The sequence below is a fragment of the Neomonachus schauinslandi genome, chromosome 8 (assembly GCF_002201575.2).
Source record: "Neomonachus schauinslandi chromosome 8, ASM220157v2, whole genome shotgun sequence".
Lineage (NCBI taxonomy): Eukaryota > Metazoa > Chordata > Mammalia > Carnivora > Phocidae > Neomonachus > Neomonachus schauinslandi.
Window position 1 is genome coordinate 77,454,184 of NC_058410.1, and position 24,862 is coordinate 77,479,045.

At 36.3% G+C, this 24,862-nt stretch overlaps 1 protein-coding gene across 2 annotated transcripts in view; it reads right to left on the minus strand.

Annotated features, from left to right (window-relative positions):
• The window catches only part of TTK (TTK protein kinase), a 45,313-nt gene extending 21,118 nt beyond the window's left edge, over window positions 1-24,195 (minus strand). The window contains exons 1-11 of one of the 2 annotated variants that reach the window (XM_044917402.1): window positions 24,134-24,195; window positions 22,776-22,916; window positions 18,460-18,682; window positions 18,009-18,115; window positions 15,656-15,794; window positions 14,783-14,890; window positions 14,549-14,621; window positions 14,363-14,454; window positions 12,855-12,942; window positions 11,537-11,657; window positions 7,463-7,611 (exon numbers count right to left, since the gene is read on the minus strand). In XM_044917402.1, coding sequence (XP_044773337.1) covers window positions 7,463-7,611; window positions 11,537-11,657; window positions 12,855-12,942; window positions 14,363-14,454; window positions 14,549-14,621; window positions 14,783-14,890; window positions 15,656-15,794; window positions 18,009-18,115; window positions 18,460-18,682; window positions 22,776-22,914 — 1,239 coding nt within the window. In that variant the 5' untranslated portion in view covers window positions 22,915-22,916; window positions 24,134-24,195. Of the gene's footprint in view, window positions 1-7,462; window positions 7,612-11,536; window positions 11,658-12,854; window positions 12,943-14,362; window positions 14,455-14,548; window positions 14,622-14,782; window positions 14,901-15,653; window positions 15,795-18,008; window positions 18,116-18,459; window positions 18,683-22,775; window positions 22,917-24,133 lie in introns of both variants that reach the window. The other variant, XM_021693372.1, reaches the window with a different exon arrangement.
• Between the last annotated feature and the right edge of the window lie 667 nt (window positions 24,196-24,862).

The window sequence follows — 24,862 nt, forward strand, 5'->3', positions numbered from 1 at the left end:
AATTTTTTTAACTTTCTTTTTCTATTTTTTTTTAATTTTTCTTTTTCCTTTTTTCAACCAACATCTTATCAATCCCTTTTTAAAAAATCTCTTCTAGTTTTCATTTTTAGAGTCATATTCTATCCTTTCATTGTAGTTAACCTTATTTTTGATATATATATATATATATATATATATGAGTTGTTCTTTCTTTAAATTTTTGGGATAGTTTCTTCTAACAGACCAAAATATACCTTAATCTCTAGTGTATGGCTTTGTTCTAGTCTCCTGCCTGATCATATTCTCTCCCCCTTTTTTTAAAAATTTTTTTTCTTTCTTTTCTCAACAAACTTCTTATCAATTCCTTTTATAAAATCTTTTATAATTTTCATCTTTACAGTCATATTCCATTGCTTCATCATATTTACCCTTATTTTTGTAGATATATGCATTTTTCTTTCTTTAAAATTTTGGGAGGCAGTTTCTTCTAACAGACCAAAATATGCCCAAAATCTAGTGTGTGGCACTGATCTATTCACCAGCCTGATCATATTTGATCATATTCTTTTTTTTTTTCCTTTTTCTTTTTTCTTTCTTTCCCTTTCTTTTCCCCTGGTTTCAGGTCTCTTCTGATTTGTTTAGTGTATATTTTTCTGGGGTCATTGTTACCCTGTTAGCATTTTGTTCTCTCATTCATCTATTCTCCTCTGGACAAATGACAAAACAAAAAAAATCACCTCAAAAAAAAGAACAAGAGGCGGTACTGACTGCCAGGGACCTAATCAATACGGACATTAGTAAGATGTAGGAACTAGAGTGAAGAATGACAATTTTAAAGATACTAGCTGGGCTTGAAAAAAGCATGGAAGATATTAGAGAAACCCTTTCTGGAGAAATAAAAGAACTAAAATCTAAGCAAGTCGAAATCAAAAAGGCTATTAATGAGGTGCAATAAAAAATGCGGGCGCTAACTGCTAGGATAAATGAGGCAGAAGAGAGAATTAGTGATATAGAAGACCAAATGATGGAAAATAAAGAAGCTGAGAAAAAGAGGGATAAACAACTACTGGGTCACGAGGGCAGAATTCGAGAGATAAGCGATACCATAAGACGAAACAACATTAGAATAATTGGCATCCCAGAAGACGAAGAAAGAGAGAGAGGGGCAGAAGGTATATTGGAGCAAATTATAGCAGAGAACTTCCCTAATTTGGGGAAGGAAACAGGCATCAAAATCCAGGAGGCACAGATCACCCCCCTCAAAATCAATAAAAATAGGTCAACACCCTGACATCTAATAGTAAAACTTATGAGTCTCAGAGACAAAGAGAAAATCCTGAAAGCAGCTCGGGACAAGAGATCTGTAACCTACAATGGTAGAAACATTAGATTGGCAACAGGCAACAGATCTATCCACAGAGATCTGGCAGGCCAGAAAGACTGGCAGGATATATTCAGAGCACTAAATGAGAAAAATATGCAGCCAAGAATACTATATCCAGCTAGGCTGTCATTGAAAATTGAAGGAGAGATAAAAAGCTTCCAGGACAAACAAAAACTAAAGGAATTTGCAAACACGAAACCAGCCCTACAAGAAATCTTGAAAGGGGTCCTTTAAGCAAAGAGAGAGCCTAAAAGCAACATAGACCAGAAAGGAACACAGACAATATACGGTAACAGTCACCTTACAGACAATACAATGGCACTAAATTCCTATCTTTCAATAGTTACCCTGAATGTAAATGGGCTAAATGCCCCAATCAAAAGACACAGGCTATCAGATTGGATTAAAAAACAAGACCCATCGATGTGCTGTCTGCAAGAGACTCATTTTAGAACCAAAGACACGCCCAGATTGAAAGTGAGGGGGTGGAAAACCATTTACCATGCTAACGGACACCAAAAGAAAGCTGGGGTGGCAATCCTTATATCAGACAAATTAGATTTTAAACCAAAGACTGTAATAAGAGATGAGGAAGGACATTATATCCTACTGAAAGGGTCTATCCAACAAGAAGATCTAACAATTGTAAATATCTATGCCCCTAACATGGGAGCAGCCAATTATATAAGGCAATTAATAACAAAAGCAAAGAAACACATCGACAACAATACAATAATAGTGGGGGACTTTAACACCCCCCTCACTGAAATGGACAGATCGTCTAAGCAAAAGATCAACAAGGAAATAAAGACTTTAAATGACACACTGGACCAAATGGACTTCACAGACATATTCAGAACATTCCATCCCAAAGCAACGGAATATACATTCTTCTCTAGTGCCCATGGACCATTCTCCAGAATAGATCACATCCTAGGTCACAAATCAGGTCTCAACCGGTACCAAAAGATTGGGATCATTCCCTGCCTATTTTCAGACCACAATGCTTTGAAACTAGAACTCAATCACAAGAGGAAAGTCGGAAAGAACTCAAGTACATGGAGGCTAAAGAGCATCCTACTAAAGAATGAATGGGTCAACCAGGAAATTAAAGAAGAATTTAAAAAATTCATGGAAACCAATGAAAATGAAAACACAACTGTTCAAAATCTTTGGGATGCAGCCAAGGCAGTCCTAAGAGGAAAGTATATAGCAATACAAGCCTTTCTCAAGAAACAAGAAAGGTCTCAAATACACAACCTAACCCTACACCTAAAGGAGCTGGAGAAAGAACAGCAAATAAAGCCTAAACCCAGCAGGAGAAGAGAAATCATAAAGATCAGAGCAGAAATCAATGAAATAGAAACCAAAAGAACAGTAGAACACATCAACGAAACTAGGAGCTGGTTCTTTGAAAGAATTAACAAGATTGATAAACCCCTGGCCAGACTTATCAAAAAGAAAACAGAAATGACCCAAATAAATAAAATCATGAATGGAAGAGGAGAGATCACAACCAACACCAAAGAAATACAAAGAATTATAAGAATATCATTCTCAATGGGGAGAAACTGAGAGCTTTCCCCCTAAGGTCAGGAACACGGCAGGGACGTCCACTATCACCACTGCTATTCAACATAGTATTAGAAGTCCTAGCCACAGCAATCAGACAACAAAAAGAAATAAAAGGCATCCGAATTGGCAAAGAAGAAGTCAAACTCTTACTCTTTGCAGATGATATGATACTTTATGTGGAAAACCCAAAAGACTCCACCCCAAAACTTCTAGAACTCATACAGGAATTCAGTAAAGTGGCAGGATATAAAATCAATGCACAGAAATCAGTGGCATTCCTATACACCAACAAGACAGAAGAAAGAGAAATTAAGGAGTTGATCCCATTTACAATTGCACCCAAAACCATAAGATACCTAGGAATAAATCTAACCAAAGAGGCAAAGGATCTGTACTCAGAAAACTATAAAATACTCTTGAAAGAAATTGAGGAAGACACAAAGAAATGGAAAAACGTTCCATGCTCATGGATTGGAAGAACAAATATTCTGAAGATGTCAATACTACCTAGAGCAATCTACACATTCAATGCAATCCCTATCAAAATACCATCAACTTCAAAGAAATGCAACAAATAATCCTAAAATTTGTATGGAACCAGAAAAGACCCCGCATAGCCAGAGGAATGTTGAAAAAGAAAAGCAAAGCTGGTGGCATCACAATTCTGGACTTCCAGCTCTATTACAAAGCTGTCATCATCAAGACGGTATGGTACTGGCACAAAAACTGACACATAGATCAATGGAACAGAATAGAGAGCCCAGAAATGGACCCTCAACTCTATGGTCAACTAATCTTCAACAAAGCAGGAAAGAATGTCCAATGGAAAAAAGACAGTCTCTTCAACAAATGGTGTTGGGGAAAATTGGACAGCTACATGCAGAAGAATGAAACTGGACCATTTCCTTACACCATACACAAAAATAGACTCAAAGTGGATGAAAGACCTAACTGTGAGACAGGAGTCCATCAAAATCCTAGAGGAGAACACAAGCAGCAACCTCTTTGACCTCAGCCACAGCAACTTCTTCCCAGAAATATCGCCAAAGGCAAGGGAAGCAAGGGCAAAAATGAACTATTGGGACTTCATCAAGATAAAAACTTTTGCACTGCAAAGGAAACAGTCAACAAAACCAAAAGACAACTGACAGAATGGGAGAAAATATTTGCAAATGACAGATCAGATAAAGGGCTAGTAACCAAAATCTATAAAGAACTCATCAAACTCAACACCCAAAGAACAAATAATCCAATCAAGAAATGCGCAGAAGACACGAACAGACATTTTTCCCAAGAAGACATCCAAATGGCCAACAGACACATGAAAAAGTGCTCCACATCGCTCAGCATCAGGGAAATCCAAATCAAAACCTCAATGAGATACCACCTCACACCAGTCAGAATGGCTAAAATTAACAAGTCAGGAAATGATAGATGTTGGCGAGGATGTAGAGAAAGGGGAATCCTCCTACAGTGTTGGTGGGAATGCAAGCTGGTACAGCCACTCTGGAAAACAGTATGGAGATTCCTCAAAAAGTTGAAAATAGAGCTACCCTACGACCCAGCAATTGCACTACTGAGTATTTACCCCAAAGATACAAATGTAGTGATCCGAAGGGGCACCTGCACCCCAATGTTTATAGCAGCAATGTCTACAATAGCTAAACTATGGAAAGAGCCCAGATGTCCATCAACAGATGAATGGATAAAGAAGATGTGGTGTATATATATATATATACACACACATACACCATGGAATATTATGCAGCCATCAAAAAAAATGAAATCTTGCCATTTGCAGCGACGTGGATGGAACTAGAGGGTATTATGCCAAGCGAAATAAATCAGTCAGAGAAAGACATGTATTATTTGATCTCACTGATATGAGGAACTCTTAATCTCAGGAAACAAACTGAGGGTTGCTGGGTGGTGAGGGGTGAGAGGGATAGGGTGGCTGGGTGATAGACATTGTGGAGGGTATGTGTTATGGTGAGCGTTGTGAATTGTGTAAGATTGATGAATCACAGACCTGTACCTCTGAAACAAATAATACTTTATATTTAAAAAAAAAAAAAAAGAGAGAGAGAGAAGATAGTAGGAAGGGAAAAATGAAGGAGACGAACCATGAGAGACTATGGACTCTAAGAAACAAACTCAGGGTTCTAGAGGGGAGTGGGTTGGAGGGATGGTTTAGCCTAGTGATGGGTATTAAAAAGGGCACATATTGAATGGAACACTGGGTGTTATATGCAAACAATGAATCATGGAACACTACATCAATAACCAATGATGTTTGGTGATTAACAAAATAAAATTTAAAAAAAAAATGGATTGAACACTTGTATGTAAGACCTGAAACCACAAAACTTCCAGAAGAAAATACAGGCAGTAAGGTCCCTGATGTCGATCTTGGCAAGGATTTTTTTTGGATCTAACACCAAAAGCAAAGGCCAAAAAAGCAAAAATAAGTAAGTGGGACAATATCGAACTAATAAGCTTCTGCACAGCAACGGAAATCATTAACAAAATGAAAGACAACCCTCTGAATGGGAGAAACTATATGCAAATCATATACCTGATAAGGGGTTAATATCCAAGATATATAATGAACCCCTATAATTCAATAGTAAAAGCAAACAATACAACCAGAAAAAGGGCCAAAGATGTAAATAGACCTATTTTTCCAAAGACATATAGATGGCCATTGGTACATAAAAAGATGTTCAACACCGCTAATCATCAGGGAAATACAAATCAAACCCACCTCACACCTGTTACAATGACTGTTATCAAAAAGACAAGAAATAACAAGTGTTGGCAAGGATGTAGAGAAAAGAGAATTCTTGTGCACTGTTGGTGGGAATGCAAATCAGTGCAGCCACGGATTGAAAACAGTATGGAGGTTCCTCAAAAAATTAAAAATAGAACTATCATTTGATCCAGCAATTCCTCTTCTAGGTATTTATTCAAAGAAAATGAGAACACTAACTTGAAAAGATACATGCACCCATCCCTATGTTCACTGCAGCATTATTTACTATAGCCATGATATGGTAACAACCTAAGTGTCAATTCAGTGGATGAATGAATTGATAAAGAAAATGTCAAGCACACACACACACACAGAATATTATTAGCCATAAAAGAAAATGAAATCTTGCCATTTGTGACAACATGGATGGACACTGATGGCGTTAAGTGAAATAAGCCAGACAGAGATGGACAAATACTGCATAGTATCATTTATATGTGAAATCTAAAACAACCTCATAGATATGGAAAGCAAATTAATGGTTGCCAGAGGTGGGGATGGGTTGGCAGAAGAAATGGGTGAAGGGGGTCAAAAGATAAAAGGTATTTCTAACTACAAAATAAACAAGTTATGAAGATAGCATGGTGACTACAGTTATTAATAGTATATGCATACTTGAAAATTGCTAGGAGAGTAAATCTTGTAAGTTCTCACAAGAAAAAAAAAAATTGTGTAGCTGTATGGCCACAGATATTAATTGAACTTGTGGTGATCACTTCGTAATACAAATATTCAATCATTAGGTTGTATACCTGAAACAAATGTTATATGTCAATTATACCTCAATAAGAGAAAACACAAAAATACTTATTTTTCTTAAAAGTATATCTATAGTCATGTGATGGATTTATTATTGTTATTTTTAATAAGTTATTAGATATTTTTAAAATGTCTCAGTTCTATTTTCTAATATAGTAAATACAGATAAATATAACCTACATAAATAAAAGCTCTTTAGGGGCCTTGATAATTAAGAGTATAAGAAGGACCCCAAGACCAAAATATGTGTGAACCACTCAGTTAGAATATAACTGAAAAGAAATAGTGAGGAAAGTATAGCCATGGACTATATAGGTATGGCTCTCTAGTAGCCTACCAGATTATTCCTTCTAAAATGACCTCTGGCCACTAGGAATGATCATTCAACCTGTTATAAATTCATATATATTGTCTAGTCTATATTATCCTATTTTATCCATGGGGATGTCAAAAGGAAATTGTCAAATGCTTTGGTACAGCATTGCACTAGTTCAGGAATCATCATATCGTGTTCTGTAAAGGGCAAGAAAGTAATCATTTGAGGCTTTTTAAGACAGGTGGCTTCTATTTCAACTACTCAACTCTGCTTTTACAGTTCAAAAGCAGCCATAGACAGTAATGAATGGGCATGGCTGTGTTCCAATAAAACGTTTTTTACAGACAGGCTGGGAACTAGATTTGACCCATAGGCTGTAGTTTGCTGACCCCTTGCACCAGTTTACCAGCAATCGAGAAACACCACTGAAAATAAAAGACTTCCACTTAACATACACTTCTACTGAATCTGTGACTATTAGTAATCATTGTTTTGTGAATAATAATAATAAAAAAAACCTTTAAACTATTCCACTAACTATGGTACATAAGGATTAAATAAAAGAAGAAAACATTTAACATGATCATCCACATTACAAACAATGGCAATGCTACACTTGAGAGGAAAAGAAAGTTACCTCTGTATCAACTTTTCGGGATATCTCTGGAATCTGCCACTGATTTGAAGATGCAGCAGGATTCTGGTTTACACATTCTGGCTTTCTCATAGACTGCCACTGTTTCTGGTTACTCTCTGGAACCTTTGGTTCTTGATGTTCCTTAGTTTCTGAAATTGCATTTGTGGTTATTATCAATAAAAGGAAAGAATATTTGATAATAACAAGATTAAATCTGAACTACAGAACATGTTACAAACTGTATTAGCACTTTGCTCTTAAAAAACAAAACAAAAAAAGGAAACTAAAAACTTTAAGCCAGCTGCTGACAATTTGTTTTTAGCAAATCAATTTTACTTAGGTGCCACAGCCATCTTCCTAAGTTGCTACCTAGAGCTTTATCAGAAGCCATTCTGAATTTAAATACTTCTGGTCTTCACCAGCAAACACCGAACAAATAAGTAAAAATTTAAAAATATATATACCTCATAAGGTCTTGCTAATAGAGAAAAGCTAATCCACTACTTTTCATAGACCTCTAGTTTTTTAACAAAAATTTTACCTTAAACTAGACTGTATCTTATTTTCTTAATGGTCTCTGAACAAAAGAGCCTCAACAATATATTTACTCTCCTATGATTATCAATATTCATTCCTACCATAATAAATGCAAAAATCCTAAACAAATATTTGTAACTGATATACAAAAGGGATAATGATGACCAAGTTGTTTATTCCTAAATACAAAGTTTGATTAACTTTTAAAATCAATTTAATCTGCCATAACACAACAGAGAAGAAAAATATATGATCAACTCAAATGCAGAAAAAGCATTTGATAAAATTCAACACTCAGTCACAAAAAAAAAAACCTAACAGTACTCTGAATATAAAGTAAAATTCACTGTTCTGATATTTGATAAACAGTAGCCACAAAAATCTACAGCAATTATCATAAAAGGGTAAAATATTGAAAGCTTCCCTCTACAACAGGAATGAGTTAAGATCGCCACCTATCATCCTTTCTATTCATCATTATGGTGTTAAGTGCAATACAGCAAGAAAAAAAAAAAAAGGTTAAAAGAATTAGAAGGAAAAAAATGTTATTTTCAAACAGCATGAAAGAATCCATAGAAAAATATTAGAATTATTCTGTAAATTTAGCAAACATCACTGTATTTAAGATCAATAACTAAAACCAGTTATATTTTTATATACCAACAAGAAGTAGAGGATAAAAAAAATTAAAAAAAAAAAAAGATCCTATTCATCACAGCATCAAAAATATGTCAGATATCTAGGAATAACTCTAGCAAAAGATAAGAAAAGTCTCAACACAGAAAATGATTCTCAATAACATTTTAAATACTACTTAAATGAATGAAGGGATATGCCAGGTTAGTGGAGGAGAAAACTTACCTGTTAAGATGTCAACCTGTCCTGTTAGGATCTCAGTCAAAATCCCATTTTTTACAAAATAGATTCTAACATTTATACAGAAACCCTAAAGCCCTAAATAGCTGATATAGCCTCAAAGATGAATGAAGTTGGAAGATTTTACAACTGACAGATATACTTATTGCAGTAATTAAGAACCCAGGCACAAAGACAGATAAAAAGAACTATGAAACAAAGAATCCAAAACCAAACATCACACACAGGATCATCTAATTTATAATTTTCTGAGGGAAAAGAGGGTCTTTTCAATAAATGATGCTGGACCGACTGGATATCTACATGGGGAAAAAAACCAACAGAATCTTGATACTTCATCTTACATATACATAAATATTAATTTCAGATAGAATATAAATCTAAATGTGAAAGGCAAGATGAGAAATCATTTAAAATATATGGAAATATCATTATAGGAACAGATTTGTTTAAAGACAGGAAACACCACATAGGAAAAGACTGATAAATTAAAATGCACAATATTTAAGAATTATTTTCCTAAAAAGTCTTCACTACATAATGGGAAAAGTTACTTGCAACACATCTATCCAACAAAGGATATGTATCTAGATGATATAAATATTTCTCCTAGGAATCAATGAGAAAAAAAAAGAAAACCCCAATAGAAAAATTGGCCAGAGATTCAAACAAGAACTTCACAAGAGGATAGCCAAATGGCCAATAAACATAGAAAAAGATGTTCAACATCGTAAGCTATCAGAGAAGCACAAATTAAAACCACAATGAGCTATCTATCACTTAGTAGCGTCCAAATGTCTAAAATTAAAAACCAACAATAAAACAATTGGGACTAATATGGAGCAAGAGCAAACTACTGCTGGTCAAAAGTACAACCATTCTAGAAAACTGTTTGGCACTATCCGCCACAGTTGAACATATGCACATCCTGTGATCCTACAACCCCACTCTTCGAATACACTCAGAAGAAATGTGTATGACTACAATGCTATTTTTTTTTTTTAAGATTTTATTTATTTGAGAGAGAGCGAGCACAAGCAGGGGGAGCGGCAGGCAGAGGGAGAAGCAGGCTCCCCGCTGAGCAAGGAGCCGACATGTGACTTGATCCCAGGACCCCGGGATCATGACCTGAGCCGAAGGCAAACGCTTAACCGACTGAGCCAGCCAGGTGCCCCTGAAATGCTATTTCACTGGGCTATATACTCTTATGATTTGGGCAGTTTTGTGACTGGAAGTTTTACTATATAATAAAGTATTACTGGCACTGTGTAGGTAGGTACTCAACAAGCTTTTATTGAAAAACATTAAATTAGGTGTCAGATTAGTACTATTAACAAGCATATTTGGTAAAAATGATTTTTCAACAATACCAGTTTATAACAGATGCCATGAAAATCTCCTCCAAATACTAGAAATAGGAATCTATTCTGAGTCAAAATAATGGCAAAAGAAGACTATTCTAGGACAATTAACAGTCCCGGTTTGTTAGGGACTGAGGGTAAGATGATTTATGGAACTTCCAGGGCTAACACCAGGAAAGTCTCAGTTTGGAAACCAAAGAGTCTCGGCAAGCCTAGTTTGTCCCAGTTTTCCTCCTCAGTCCAATTAATGAAAAAAATACAGTCAATCTGTCAACCTGGTTGGGCAAGAATCATCCAATTCGTGATCTTCCTCAAAAATCGTTATTGGTACTCTGATGTTTACAAAAAAAATTTTAAGCCTGGTGTTTAGTCTACCTAGTCTTATCTCCCACTTTTACATGACCTGTTATAGTTTTTCACGTAACTAGACTGTCTTTGGTTCCAAAATGTTTTATTCTTTTGCTTTTGCTATTCTCTCCATCTGAAATACTCTATCACTGCTATTTCTTCCTATTTAAACCCAAACACTTCTTCATGTTTCTTTGCCTCCACAAAACATTTTCTTATTTATCCTACACCAATTGGTTCTTCAGGTTTCTCCCTCCTCTGAATTCTTAGTATTTTATTTATGTGGTTCTCATAACACTCTCTAAACTCTACACAGCATTATATTTATCAGTCTCTCTTCCATGCTGGATGGCAATCTCCTTGGGACCCTGTCTCATTCATTTATATACCCTTAGAAAATTTATCATAGTACTCATATGGTGGAAAATCAAATGTTTGATAAAAGAGAAAAGAGAGAACTGTCCTATAGGCAATACAGCTTCTGTTTTTTCCAGAAAGTATTTGTCAAGCCAACTGAGAAATCTAACTCAGCCCCATTGTACTTTCCCTCCACTCTTCTTTCTAGGCACCTTGTAGGCAAATAAACTTCTGTTACTACAGAATTCAATATTTTTTCATACATTCTATTTAATTCAACTGGCACACAAGATATATAGATACAGTCTTACATTGTAATTCTTAGATGGCTGGTCAACTTCCACAAGCAACAAAGTGGTGTTCTTTCTTTTTTTAAGATTTTATTTATTTATTTATCTGAGAGAGAGAGAGAGAGTACGCACAAGCAGGGGGAGGGAGAAGCAGGCTCCCTGCAGAGCAGGAAGCCCATGCAGGACTCAACCCCAGGACCCTGGGATCATGATCTGAGCCAAAGGCAGGCGCTTAACCGACTGAGCCACCCAGGTGTCCCTAAAGTGGTATTCTTAATTAAGGAAGCTTATCTTGTTTCTCTTACCTTCTAATTTTGTTAGAAGACCTGATTCCGTTTTATTCTTCAGGGTTACTGAATCAGTAATAAGTTCAGAACTCTTCTCATCTAACATCAGAGGTTCCTTGGAATGGATATTTTGAATAGACTACATAAAAAGAATAAGGTATCAAAAAAAATAAAGTCTCATAAACAACAACAGCACTAATTTGTCTTAGTGTTCGAAATACTGAAGTCTCATCTACGTGAAAAGATTGCTAACTAAATTACCTACTATTATCAGATGTAGACTCACAAACTGAGAACAGATTAATTTCTTGAATTATTGACTAGAGCATCGGGAATGTCCATAACCATATATTTGGGCAATGTGCTTTCAATGGACATAATCAACTGCTAAAATATATTCAATTAAAAAGAGAGGTTGAAATTTTTTTTTTTTTAAAGATTTTATTTATTTTTTTGACAGAGAAAGACGCAGCGAGAGAGGGAACACAAGCAGGGGGAGTGAGAGAGGGAGAAGCAGGCTTCCTGCCGAGCAGAGAGCCCGATGCGGGGCTTGATTCCACGACCCTGGGATCATGACCTGAGCCGAAGGCAGATGCTTAATGACTGAGCCACCCAGGCGCCCCAAGAGATTGAAATTTTGAATCCAACATAAGACATGCCTCATTATTTTGTTACTGTGATTATATTTTATCCCAAAAATAACATTAGTGAAAATTAAGATTTGTGTAAGTCTAAAACAGTAATTATTCTAAATCCAAAAAGTAAACTTTTGATATAATTATGCTTCTATACTCTAAGATAGCTGTGATTAGTTAAAATAAGCATAGACCATGAAAGAGAGGAATCACAAAAAATACAAACTGAAAAGACCCACATTGTGAGTTCAGTGGTTGAACTCAAGTACAATAAGAATAGTATAACCCCTAAAAATCAGTGCATCAGAGACTAATAAAATTGTATCTTTTGAATTTACAAAGACACATCACATTTACCCTCATTGCTGTATAAGATGCCTTGTCAGATCCTATGATTAAACACACCAAGAAACAAAAATTGGGGGGAATGGCTCCCTAACCTATTCCCAAATCCAGGCCAACTAATCTGCTTAAACATATGCATAATAATTGTTACTTCAAAGTTATCCCAGGAGATCATTGATCATTTTGCTACCACCTCAGTTTTGGAGGAACAGTTTAGGACTTCTGTATCACTTTCCATTAGTAGTCCTGTATCTCTCGGGACTGCAGAACACCATTGGACCCCTTTCCCAGAAAAAACTTCATGAATCCTGGATCAGGAACCCTTGCTCCATGTAGAGATTTAAAAATTAAAATACCTTTAAATGTCTCAATTCACTGGAATCATTTCCAGTTGATTTAGATCCAGGCACAATCATATCTCGGCGTTCTGATCCAGAGGTCTGTCTATTACCCACAAAACAAAATAGTTTTAATGCTTACCTTGAAATTAATCTTTTCAGTGTGTTTTTTTTTTCCATTTTAAAGTTGACTTTTTAGCAAGATGTACACTTAATTGGAAAGATCTCTTGAAAAAAAAATTTTTTTTTTAAAAATGGCATGATTATAGTACAAATATAACTAAATTAGGAGCTGGGAAATGACAAAAGGAATAGAGGTAAGTAGTACTTCATTATGTATTAAGTAAGAGTTGCAGCTAAGTATAACTGTAGTAAAGGAGAATGGGACAGCAGTATGTAGGTGAAACCACACTTCAGATTGCAAACAGCTTAAGAACTAGAGTATAAGCCTTCCCATGGGCCTCCACAGTGGTTAGCATATAGTCTAACATAACAAGCACCGAGAAAATGGCTGGTTTGTTTTTGTTCTTATTTTTTTATAGTGGGAGAAAGTCTCCTTTATTCTTCAGCTAGGTATTTGAAATGGAGAAGACAAAAGTCATCTCATAAGATTTTGGACAACCAAAATGCTCTCTTAATATCTATCTTTAGTCAAGCCCTAAGCATGACAGGATTTTAATTAAAGAGGATGTCAACTAAGAACAAGCAGTTGTACTTCTGAAGTTTATTTGCAAAACGATTCTCTGGAATCCAAGGAGCCTTTTCTAATAGAAATAAGAAATCAAGAATGATTAGAGATAAGAACAGAACAGAAAAATTTCCTTAGCTAAGCTGGATTACTAGATTCCCACTTCCTTTAAGGGGATAAACACTCAACTTGAAGGAAGGAGAACACACTGGATGTGATGAACAATATTTTATCTCTACCTGCCCTTCTCCACCTCTTGATACCCTGGGCTCTGAAGCAAATGAGTGAATTCATCATCTTTCCCATTGATAGCAGCTCTTTTTCTTGAACCTGCTAGCAAAGAAATTGTTCCTGCCCCTGCTATGAAGACATTCATACACGAGGAAGAGATTATTACCAGAGAGGCTATCCATAAGCAAGAAATGTCCAAACAGGAGTTTTTACCCCAGGAACATCTGCATAAACTTTTAAGTTTAATATTGACCTAGTATTTTTTCTGCTGTGTTTCCTAATTTGTTAATCATTCAATTTCTTTTTTTAAGATTTTATTTTTAAGTAATCTCTACACCCAACATGGGGCTCATACTCAGAACCCTAAGATCAAGAGTCACATGTTCCAGCAACTGAGCCAGCCAGGCACTCCCATTCCTTTAATTTTTAATGAGTGAAAAAGTAAAATAAAGTCATTCCTTTCTTCCTAATAGCATTTAGAGACTCGGTAATCTTTAATACTAAATAAAAATTTAATCAAAATTACTATTAGGCAATAAAAGACTTTGTGACCATTCTGTCATCAATCTTTAAGTATTGAAAACAAAAAATTAAAATTCAAACATACCTTTTTGTAAAACTTGGCACAACTGAACCATCTGTCTTCCCATAATCCGGGCTACTTAGAAGGTTAACTGGGACTCTTCCAAATGGGCATGACTAAAAATGTTTTGAAAGATTAAGTAACCAACTAGGAAATAAACATATACCTCACTGCTATCACTTTAATCAAGGTAGATTAAAAATAACTTACTCGTTTAGCTTTGTTTGTTTGTTTCAAGGGATTTCGATGACCTATCTCTGCATCTTGAGGGGGCATGTTCTCTCTATACAGAAAGAAAATACCCCAATTTTTAAAAGAATAATATTAACATATGTATTTCTATTAATTGCTAATGTTATTACCGTAACATTAAAATACATATGCAGGTGTATAAATAATGTAAATATATGATGAACATTTAAAAAACAGATTTAGTTTCCTTACCCATACAAAAACCTGGCTTTCGTAGTTTGTCCTCTGGAATCACAACTGATGTTCCTATTCTGTAAGTGTCCAAGTGAACTGGGGAATGATTCTTGAGCAGTCAATACTGTAGATGTTGTAAACATTTTTAAATTGTAATTAAATTCATAAAGATAAGGAATACACAAAAAAGTAATCTCAGAAATAAGAATATTTAAATAGATAATTTACGGTAAACATTTGTCCTCAAATAAGATATGCAGATATGAAGATGTTATGAAGATAATCCTCTAACTATACTTCGCAACTGATTCATGACATACCTGTTTCCCCAGAATAAAGGCACCCTACCTCCTTTACATCTAAAATTTAGATTTTGATCATTCTACAAAGATGGTATTTTTCTTTAAAATATTATCCTGGGGACACTTGGGTGGCTTAGTTGGTGAATCATCTGCCTTCAGCTCAGGTCATGATCCTGGGGTTCTGGGATGGAGCCCTGCTGTTGACAGGCCATAATACTTCAACAAATGTTTTAAGTAAAATGGAGAGAGGGTATTAAAGGTCTGGCCAAACTTACTCTAATAAGCAAGGAGTAATCAATTTTCCTAGGCAAAAAAGGAATGAATTTTTTTTTAAGTCACCTGACAGTACACAGGATAGATTAGAGATGATTCAGATAACTAGGACTCAGAAATATTATAAATAAGTAAAAGTCCAGGGTTTTCTCCCTCTCCCTCTGCTCCCCCCTTCCCTCCACACCTCACTTGTGCATATGCTTTCTCTCAAATAAATAAAAAATCTTTAAAAATAAATAAAATACTACCCTGTATTCTTTTTTACAGACAATCTACCACAGAAAAGTAGTAGCACACATTAATACATTTACCTAATAAACTCTTCTTTTCCTCCTCTGAAAGCAGCTGCTTCTTTTGAAGGTTCAAATTCCGAATGGCAATTTCCAGCATTTCCAGTGGTACTGCTCCACATTCTACAGCTTTATGAAGAAGTTGTTTACTTTTTTTGAAATTACCTAACAAAGTAAAAAATAAATGTCATTTTAATGCAGTAATCTTCATTCCCCAGATACTTATTCGTCAGGACCTAGGGAAAAATTTAAAAGGCTTAGGCAAAAATATTTATTCCAAGATCCAAGATTCATGTACCTTATTTCATAAGCAAATAAAAGCAGTTTCTCTTTTGGTAATAATTCCTGTCAAATAGTTTACTTATGTAATATGTAATTAACATAATTATGCATTAGCTTTATCATCATTGTCCATTTTCAAAAGTAAAAGAAATATAACAAAGCAGTATAAAGTGGGGGTAGCAAAAACCAAATAAAACAGAAACTTAAGGAACTTAGTAAAAGGGAAAACTAAGCCCTAGATGTTACTATAGTCCCAAGAACACCAATCTATTACAGTGCAGTATAATAATTATCATTCATGACAACATTTAGTTATTAAGGTCGACATCTTTTGCTAAAGGGAATTCTCTATCAAAAGGACTCATATTTTAAAAAGTAATGACAAAGGTTAGTCTTTAGCTACCAGACTTAGCTATACTATCCCAAAAATGCAAAATAATTGAGACTACTAAAATTATCTGACTACAAATAAATCATCAAATTTCCTTTCAAATGCAAACTTAATATATTTTGTCTAGAATTTGATTGCTAAATATCAAATGTATACATCATGGATCATATGGAATGTGTTATCAGCATTTATGGGAGCCACTCAGCTATGCTACACACTTGGCACTTCGGATTTAAAAATGATTAAGAGACGGCCTCTAGTTTCTGACAGTTTACAAATTTTAAGAATATAAATCTATCTGATAGTGGCTAAGTATACATTTATTCAGAGTACTGGTATTTCAGGATTTGAGCATTTTAGGGCAGCAAAAGAAAGGCAGGCTTAGATAAGAACTAGTATTAGGGAGCTTAATAAGGTCACAGACCCCTTCGAGAGTCTGATAAAAACTATGGACTGTCTTCCAACACTACAAAAATATACATACACACCAAACTACACATAGGATTTCAGAGATGTGTATATTTCCTGAGAGCCTATTCATAACCTTGTTCAAAATAATCACAATTTGACCTTGAGGCCACTACTACATTGCAGTGATAAAGTTTATTTCTTTTTTACAGATAACAAAATTTGAGATTTTCAATATTTATATGTTCTAAAGATATAAAATTTATAATTGCTGTTGATAGGCCATAATACTTCAACAAATGTTTTAAGTAAAATGGAGAGAGGGTATTAAAGGTCTGGCCAAACTTACTCTAATAAGCAAGGAGTAATCAATTTTCCTAGGCAAAAAAGGAATGAATTTTTTTTTAAGTCACCTGACAGTACACAGGATAGATTAGAGATGATTCAGATAACTAGGACTCAGAAATATTATAAATAAGTAAAAGTCCAGGGTTTTCAAACCATTTCCTGAGTTTTCACAATGCTTTTCTCCAACCTCAGTCCTGGGAAATACACTCCAGTGACTGAGCCCTGCTATGGGCACGATGATGGGGATTCTGGCTGAGCCAAACCAGTTAGTGTTATGTGTATCACTGGTAGTAAATGGGATCAGGGCTGGAGCAGAGGGAAAATTAGGAATGTGGCTAGAGGGCAGACTGAGCATGGATCCAAAAGTCCCAGAAAATGAGAAAAAGAAAAGACAGAATAGGTAGGCTAAAAATGTCTAAGGAAGAGATTGCCATGGTTCTATCCAAAAGTCCAAAAAGTCCAGACTATGCAAGAATAAAAAAAAACAAGAAATAAAAGCTTCTACAGCAGTTTGCTTTTCTTTTTAATTAAAAAGGGGGAAGTACCAATTAATGCTATAATTATGTTTTGATATATATTTTTGTAGTATGAAACCATAGCATAAGGAAAGTTTATCTAAGTGCTAACTTAAGTATCTGATATCCTTCTACTGCACAAGTATGCAGTGAAAAAGCCACTTTCCTTAGGCATTTCCTGAATCTAATTAATAGCACAAATACGATGTTCATGCTTATTTCCCTGGATTATGCCTTACAAGTAGAAAAGCTAGTATAACAGATATTCTCTGCATTTACACTTTGGTGGCATTCTTCCCCCATATTCTCATCTTATCAACTTCCATGCCTTTCACCTCAAATTTCTACTTCATATGTATGATTTAACATTACAGTCTGAGTTACAGCAGGAAGTTATCTATTACTTAAAATTTGGACTTGACATTTTCAAATTACCTTGTGATAGTTCAAATTGTGCAAAAGATACATGCACAAAAGCAAATTTCTTGCAGTTTGCTCTGGCCATCTGAAAGTAGTCACGGGCATCGTCCGGCTCCTGAATACTGTAATAAAGATTATAGAGTCAAATTTTAAGAAGAAGGACATAGCTACTTAAGTTTGATAACTCCTCATTCAATTTTCCAAGGGACATGGCATGTTTTTCTCTGTTTGTAAAATTAAATACTAATCAGTTAGTTTTTAAAATCTTTTTAGGCAGAGTCCAGAATATGTAACTTTTGTAGAAATATGTACATAGTAAACAGAGTTTACAATACTCACTTGTTAATTATAAACAAAAGGATTTGGTTAAAAAATATTTTCTTATAATTAATCCTGATATGTTTCTTTTATAATGTAGTTATGTGCAATGTGATGTAGTTAATGTAGTTAATAAGTGAATACTTACGCTTTTAATTCAGCAAATCTCACTTGAATTTGAGCAAAACTCTCATTTTGGCCATATTTATCTGGAGGAAGGGCTTCAATTGCTTGACTGTAACGACCAATCAATTTATTTAAAAGAGCTTCATTTAGGGGGACACTGTTTTTCTCTAGTTTGAGCAACAAATTCAACCAGTCCTCTGGGTTGTTTGACATCATCATAATTTGGTTAACAGTTCCCGAGTTATCTGAATAAGAGGAACAAAATATACCAAAACAAATGCCAAATTGCACTTTCCTTTCAAATTAGTTAATAATTTATATTCTCAGTATAAATGTACATAAGCTCCTTAAAACACTATAAAACTTTAACAATTCCTATAAATATGAGCAACTTATTTACTGCACGTATGCCTTTGTAAGAGTTTATTTTATTCCTAAAGTTACATATTTTGAAGGAAAGAAAAACTTTGGAAATAAGCTCTTTTATAAGTAGCTTTTAAAAGGCCATATGTAGTCTAAGAAAATTTTATGCTCTAGCAACATAATTCTATTTCAGCCCCCTAACTATCCGAAGAAAACCTAAGTCTCTCCCACCACCACCTGTAACAACTTTGTTAGAAAATTCCTCATCAATGACTTATTCATTAAAAATTTTAAAACTTATTGCCCCATTCCTAACATAACCTTCTTTACAACCTCACCCATCCAACATTATCTCCATATATCTCAAACTTACCTTTAACCCAATTAAAAACAATTTATAAAAGATAAGTAACTGGTATGGTTATTTTCTTCTCCCTGCAAGTTACCCATATTTCTCCATAATTTTCATATTGTAATTTATTTTTTTTTACTTTCTTTACTGTCAATTGTTTTAAAAGGACAAATTGAATTAATGTCAGTCTCCTGTTCAGGATATTTTAGTCATTACTAAACAATAAATTATTAAATTCAGATTTCCCAAAGAAACTATCATTCCTTCTATCAGTTTCAGTTGCCTTCAAAAAGGGCAAATCTTTGCTTTAACAAACAAAATTACTGTTTCTGCTTTTTACTAAAACATAACATATTCATTACTCTGCTTTTTTATTTTAAATTTAATCTGACCTGATATTAATTTCATTTTCCATTTTTTTACCTCCCTTCCATTGAGCTCCTAAGAACTTAGTCTGCAAGAGGTCTAAAAACCACTGTGTTGGAATGAGAAAAGACGCCGAATAGCCAAAGGAATATTGAAAAAGAAAACCAAAGCTGGTGGCATCACAATTCCGGACTTCAAGCTCTATTACATAACTGTAATCATCAAGACAGTATGGTACTGGCACAAAAAGACACATAGATCAATGGAACAGAATAGAGAGCCCAGAAATGGACCCTCAACTCTATGGTCAACTAATCTTCGACAAAGCAGGAACGAATATCCAGTGGAAAAAAGACAGTCTCTTCAACAAATGATGTTGGGGGAAATTGGACAGCTACATGCAGAAGAATGAAATGGGACCATTTCCTTACACCATACACAAAAATAGACTCAAAGTGGATGAAAGACCTAAATGTGAGACATGAATCCATCAAAATCCAAGAGAACACAAGCAGCAACTTCTATGATCTCGGCCACAGCAACTTCTTGCTAGAAGGCGAGGGAAACAAAGGCAAAAATGAACTATTGGGACTTCATCAAGATAAAAAGCTTTTGCACAGCAAAGGAAACAGTCAACAAAACTAAAAGACAACTGACAGAATGAGCATAGATATTTGCAAATATCAGATAAAGGGCTAGTATCCAGTATCTATAAAGAACTTATCCAACTCAACACCTAAAGAACAAATAATCCAATCAAGGAATGGGCAGAAGACATGAACAGACATTTCTCCAAAGAAGACACCCAAATGGCCAACAGACACATGAAAAAAATGCTCCACATCACTGGGCATCTGGGAAATCCAAATCAAAACCTCAATGAGATACCACCTCATACCTGTCAGAATGGCTAAAATTAACAAGTCAGGAAATGACAGATGTTGGTGAGGATGTAGAGAAAGGGGAACCCTCTTACACTGTTGGTGGGAATGCAAGCTGGTGCAGCTACTCTGGAAAACAGTATGGAGGTTCCTCAAAAAGTTGAAAATAGAGCTACCCTAAGACCCAGCAATTGCACTACTGGGTATTTACCCCAGAGATACAAATGTAGTGATCTGAAGGGGCACCTGCACCCCAATGTTTATAGCAGCAATGTCCACAATAGCCTAACTATGGAAAGAGCCCAGATGTCCATCAACAGACGAATGGATAAAGATGTGGTGTATATATATACAATGGAATACTACTCAGCCATCAAAAAAATGAAATCTTGCCATTTGCAATGACCTGATGGAACTAGAGGGTATTATGCTAAGCAAAATAAGTCAATCAGAGAAAGACAATTATCATACAATCTCACTCATAGGTGGAATTTAAGAAAAAAAACGGGATCATAGGGGAAGAGAGGAAAAAATAAAACAAGACAACTCAGAGAGGGAGACAAACCATAAGAGACTCTTAATCATAGGAAACAAACTGAGGGTTGCTGGAGAAGGGGGTGGGGAGATGGGGTAACTGGGTGATGGACATTAAGGAGGGCACGTGAAGTACTGAGCACTGGGTGTTACAGAAGACTGATGCATCACTGACCTCTACCTCTGAAACTAATAATACATTATATGTTAATTAAATTTAAATAAAATTTACAAAACAAAAACAGTGTTTGCAAATGAACCCCTCAGGTCTCTGAGTACTCCATTCTCCCTCTACTCAGAACTTAAATTGTGCCTTATTGTGTTAGTATTTATTTGATGCCAAACATATTTCACAGTGCAGTGTAGTGATTACATAAATTTTTGTCACCTAGAAACCATGGTTTTAATCTTTGGATTTCCCTCAATACTTATGATAATGTCTTATATCCCAGTTATCAATATATGTTAAGTATTCACAGTTTTGAGTGAGCTAAGAATTTTATTTCATTTTATTTAAGATTTTATTTATTTATTTGAAAGAGGGAGAGTGCAAGAGAGAGCACAAGCAGGGGGGTGGGGCGGCAGAGGAGGGAGAAGCAGGCTCCCTGACAAGCAGGGAGCCCAATATGGGACTTGACCCCAGGACGCTGGGATCATGACCTGAGCCCAAGGCAGACGCTAAACTGACTGAGCCACCCAGGTGCCCCGAGCTAAGAATTTTAAATAAGGACTCATCTTGGTGTGCAAGGTTTAACATTATTTAAGTACACATAATAAAGTATGGTAATATTCTACTTAGATTTTGCTTAACACCAAAATGATCATTTTCTAGGTTGTTTCAATTGAATATGATCTACCATCATGACTAGATTTCAGTTTCTTCCACTTAATCCCTCATCCATTTAATGGTCAGTATAGACACAACAAATTTATCCAAAGGTCACTTTTCAAAACAACCTCAATAATCTGAAATAGAGAATTAGGCTTCTGAGCTAACTGTTCATAAAGCTAGGGTATTAAACTTTGGGCACTTTTACTGATTCGTCATCCAATAAAAATGTAAGTATCCACCACATGTCAGGCAACATTCTAAGCCCTGTAGATATAACAAAACAGATAAAAATCATGCCTACATGGAGCTCATGTTCTAGTGGAGGAGACAAACAAATTCATGAGTAAATTAGATATAAGGTGATTAATGCTATGGAGAAAAATAATACAGGGAAAGGATACACATGCTCATACCAGTAGGTTGCTATTTTAAGTGAGCTAGGAAAGGCCTTACGGAGATGACCTGTGAACAGACCTGGAAAAGCTAAGAGTTGGCAGATTATCTTGGGAGTGGTGTTCAAGGCAGAGAGCAAGAACAAAGGGATTGGGATATAAGCTGGTCTAGAATATAAGAGATAGCAGGGAAGCCACTGTCGCTGGAACAGAGTAATAAGCAAAGGAGAAGAGAATTAAAGGGGGAGTAATAGGAAGATTCTCCCCTATCAAAAATGGAGTTTTGACTTTAAGTTTATACCATAATTTCATTAAGATTCATGATGTTTTTCTCAGTTTGCAGCAAAAAAAGAATGGAAAAAAATGGCATATCTACTGATGGCAGGCTTATCAACAGAAATAACAGCTGACAGTAATGGAAGAGTTAAGAGCATACTGTAATAAGTTTCTGTTTTTAAGCAGAAAATTGTGAACATTTCCACACAGAAGGTTTAAAATATAAAGTGTTTGTAGACTAATTGGCAAGTAACAATTACTGAGAAAATTACATTCATGAAATACAAGTGGTTAACACTTCATTCCTTTACCTTAGCAGGCACTCAAAGAAAAGGAACGCACCTGTAGTATCAGCAGAGACTTTATTCAAGCTTAGCTCATCAGTAAGGTCTTCATTTTTAAATTTATTTTTAATATCTCTCACTTTGTTCATTATAGAATCAATTGTCAATTCTCTGCCACTTAAATCCTCAGCCTCCATTTCTAAGGCAAAAAAAAAAAAATTGAACTGGTCATCATTCCTTTTTACTAGCATTAAAGAAAATGTCTCAGCTAGCCTTTTAGAACCCAGAAGACGAAAGCATTAGTTATACGAACACATCTAAACACATGTATTATCAGAGTAGTATTTGTGAAACTATGCACATAAAAACAACAGCACATCCTTGTAATTTGTCCAGCAAGGTTTCCAATAGGCCAGATACACCTTTTCTTCACAACAGAACTTCAGTGAAGTCATTGCACAACACAGAAATTGCTGCCCCTCCTTGCTTTCAAACTTTCCATTTTTCTCCCACACTTTCCTTTCACTCTTTTTCCAGAATTATTTCCTCTGGGCCATCTGCAAATTTAGTCATTTTTTAAAATGTGAGGGAGTGTTTGCTTGGATTCTGGTAGTGACATATAGACATAAAGAATATTTTTGATAATGAAAACCATTCCTTTATTCACCTGCTGTATGCGAGTAAGCCTGCACATTGCAAGTGCGTTCAAAGCAGAATATATACACATTATTGCCTTTTATTGATAAAGTGGTATCAGAAGGCTTGTTCTTATGCCTATCTGGCAGAATTATGATTTGCTATCTTAATCATTCTAAAACCAAAAATCTACTGCATTCTTATAGCACCAGCACTTGCTCATCTGCACGGGGGTGATGTTACAAAGTGTCTGCAGTCGTTCTTCCTGTCAATCTCAGGTTTGTGATTCTCAGACATTAACCCAGTAGCCCAGGGTAACTGATATTAATGCCGCCCCTGACCTCGAGTTTGACAATGAAAAGGGGCGATAAAGTGGGCAGCTAGAAACCACTATTTGAAGTCAGGTTCAAAAGGTAACTGTCAGAACGGGGTCACTGTCTCCTCTCCCTGTTCTAAAACACCAGACAAGAGGGCGTGTCTTTTGGGAGACGATTTTATGGCCCCAAAACTCTCCCCAGGTGCCCTCCAGGCCCTCTTCAGCGAGGTACACACCCACCTCTTGTTTCCTGGGTCCTCAACAAAATCCCCCTCACCACCCGCTGGATTGCCGGAAGCAGCGAGACCTCCTCTCCCCCTTCAGTTCGTTTAGCCGCGCCCTACGTCTTCTACCAGGCTCTGAGTCCTCCCCGCCGCGCCCTAACCACTCACCGACCCTTGTGGCTAAAGAGCCCACACACGGGCCGCCGCCGTTCCTCGGTGTGCCCGCGAGGGAGAACTCACCGCCAGAAAGCGGAGTAGGGAAGAAAAGATGGAATCCAGACCCCTCTCCTCAAACACGTTTGAATTTCCCCGCCGCTATCGTCGCGACTGCCTATTGGTCAGTTCTAGTCACGTGGAAGCGTCTGCCGTAATTGGCTTGTGTGCGTCAGCACCGCCCGGCTCCCTGCGATCCGCCAGTTCCGCCTTAGGAGGTTCGTGCGCTCTGACTCCACCCGGTCGGCGCGGGCGGTACCTAGGTGCTCGTATTTGGTGGGCGTTCCCGGACTGTCAATAGGCCAGTTTTACTGCACTTTCTCGTTTGACCAGGCCAAATTTTTTGCCGGGGAGGGAGTCACCTCTGGGCGGAGCTACCTGGTGAGAGGAAAATAGTGATGGGGACCGTTGCCCCGAGCATCAGGACCTAAAAGATGCCCTCTGAGTCGGCCCTTCCCGCCGCACTGCCACCGGATTCTGTCCTTCGCCCTCCCCACTGCCCGGCTTAGGGAGGATATGGCAAGAACGGTTCGTTCGCAGAGCTACCTTCAACTCTGCGGCCTGCGCAAGAATCTCAGTGTTTTTTGTCCTTGAGCTTTCCATTTGTGCCTTTCCGCTCTCCTAAAATAAATAACTCCGCGCTTCGTCTTCAAGCTAAAGCCCTCCCCTTTGTCAGAATTCTGTGCAGAATTCACAAGCCCGTCTGGATTGCAGCGGCCCGAACCCGCCTGATCAGCGCCCTCCCTCCGAATTTGT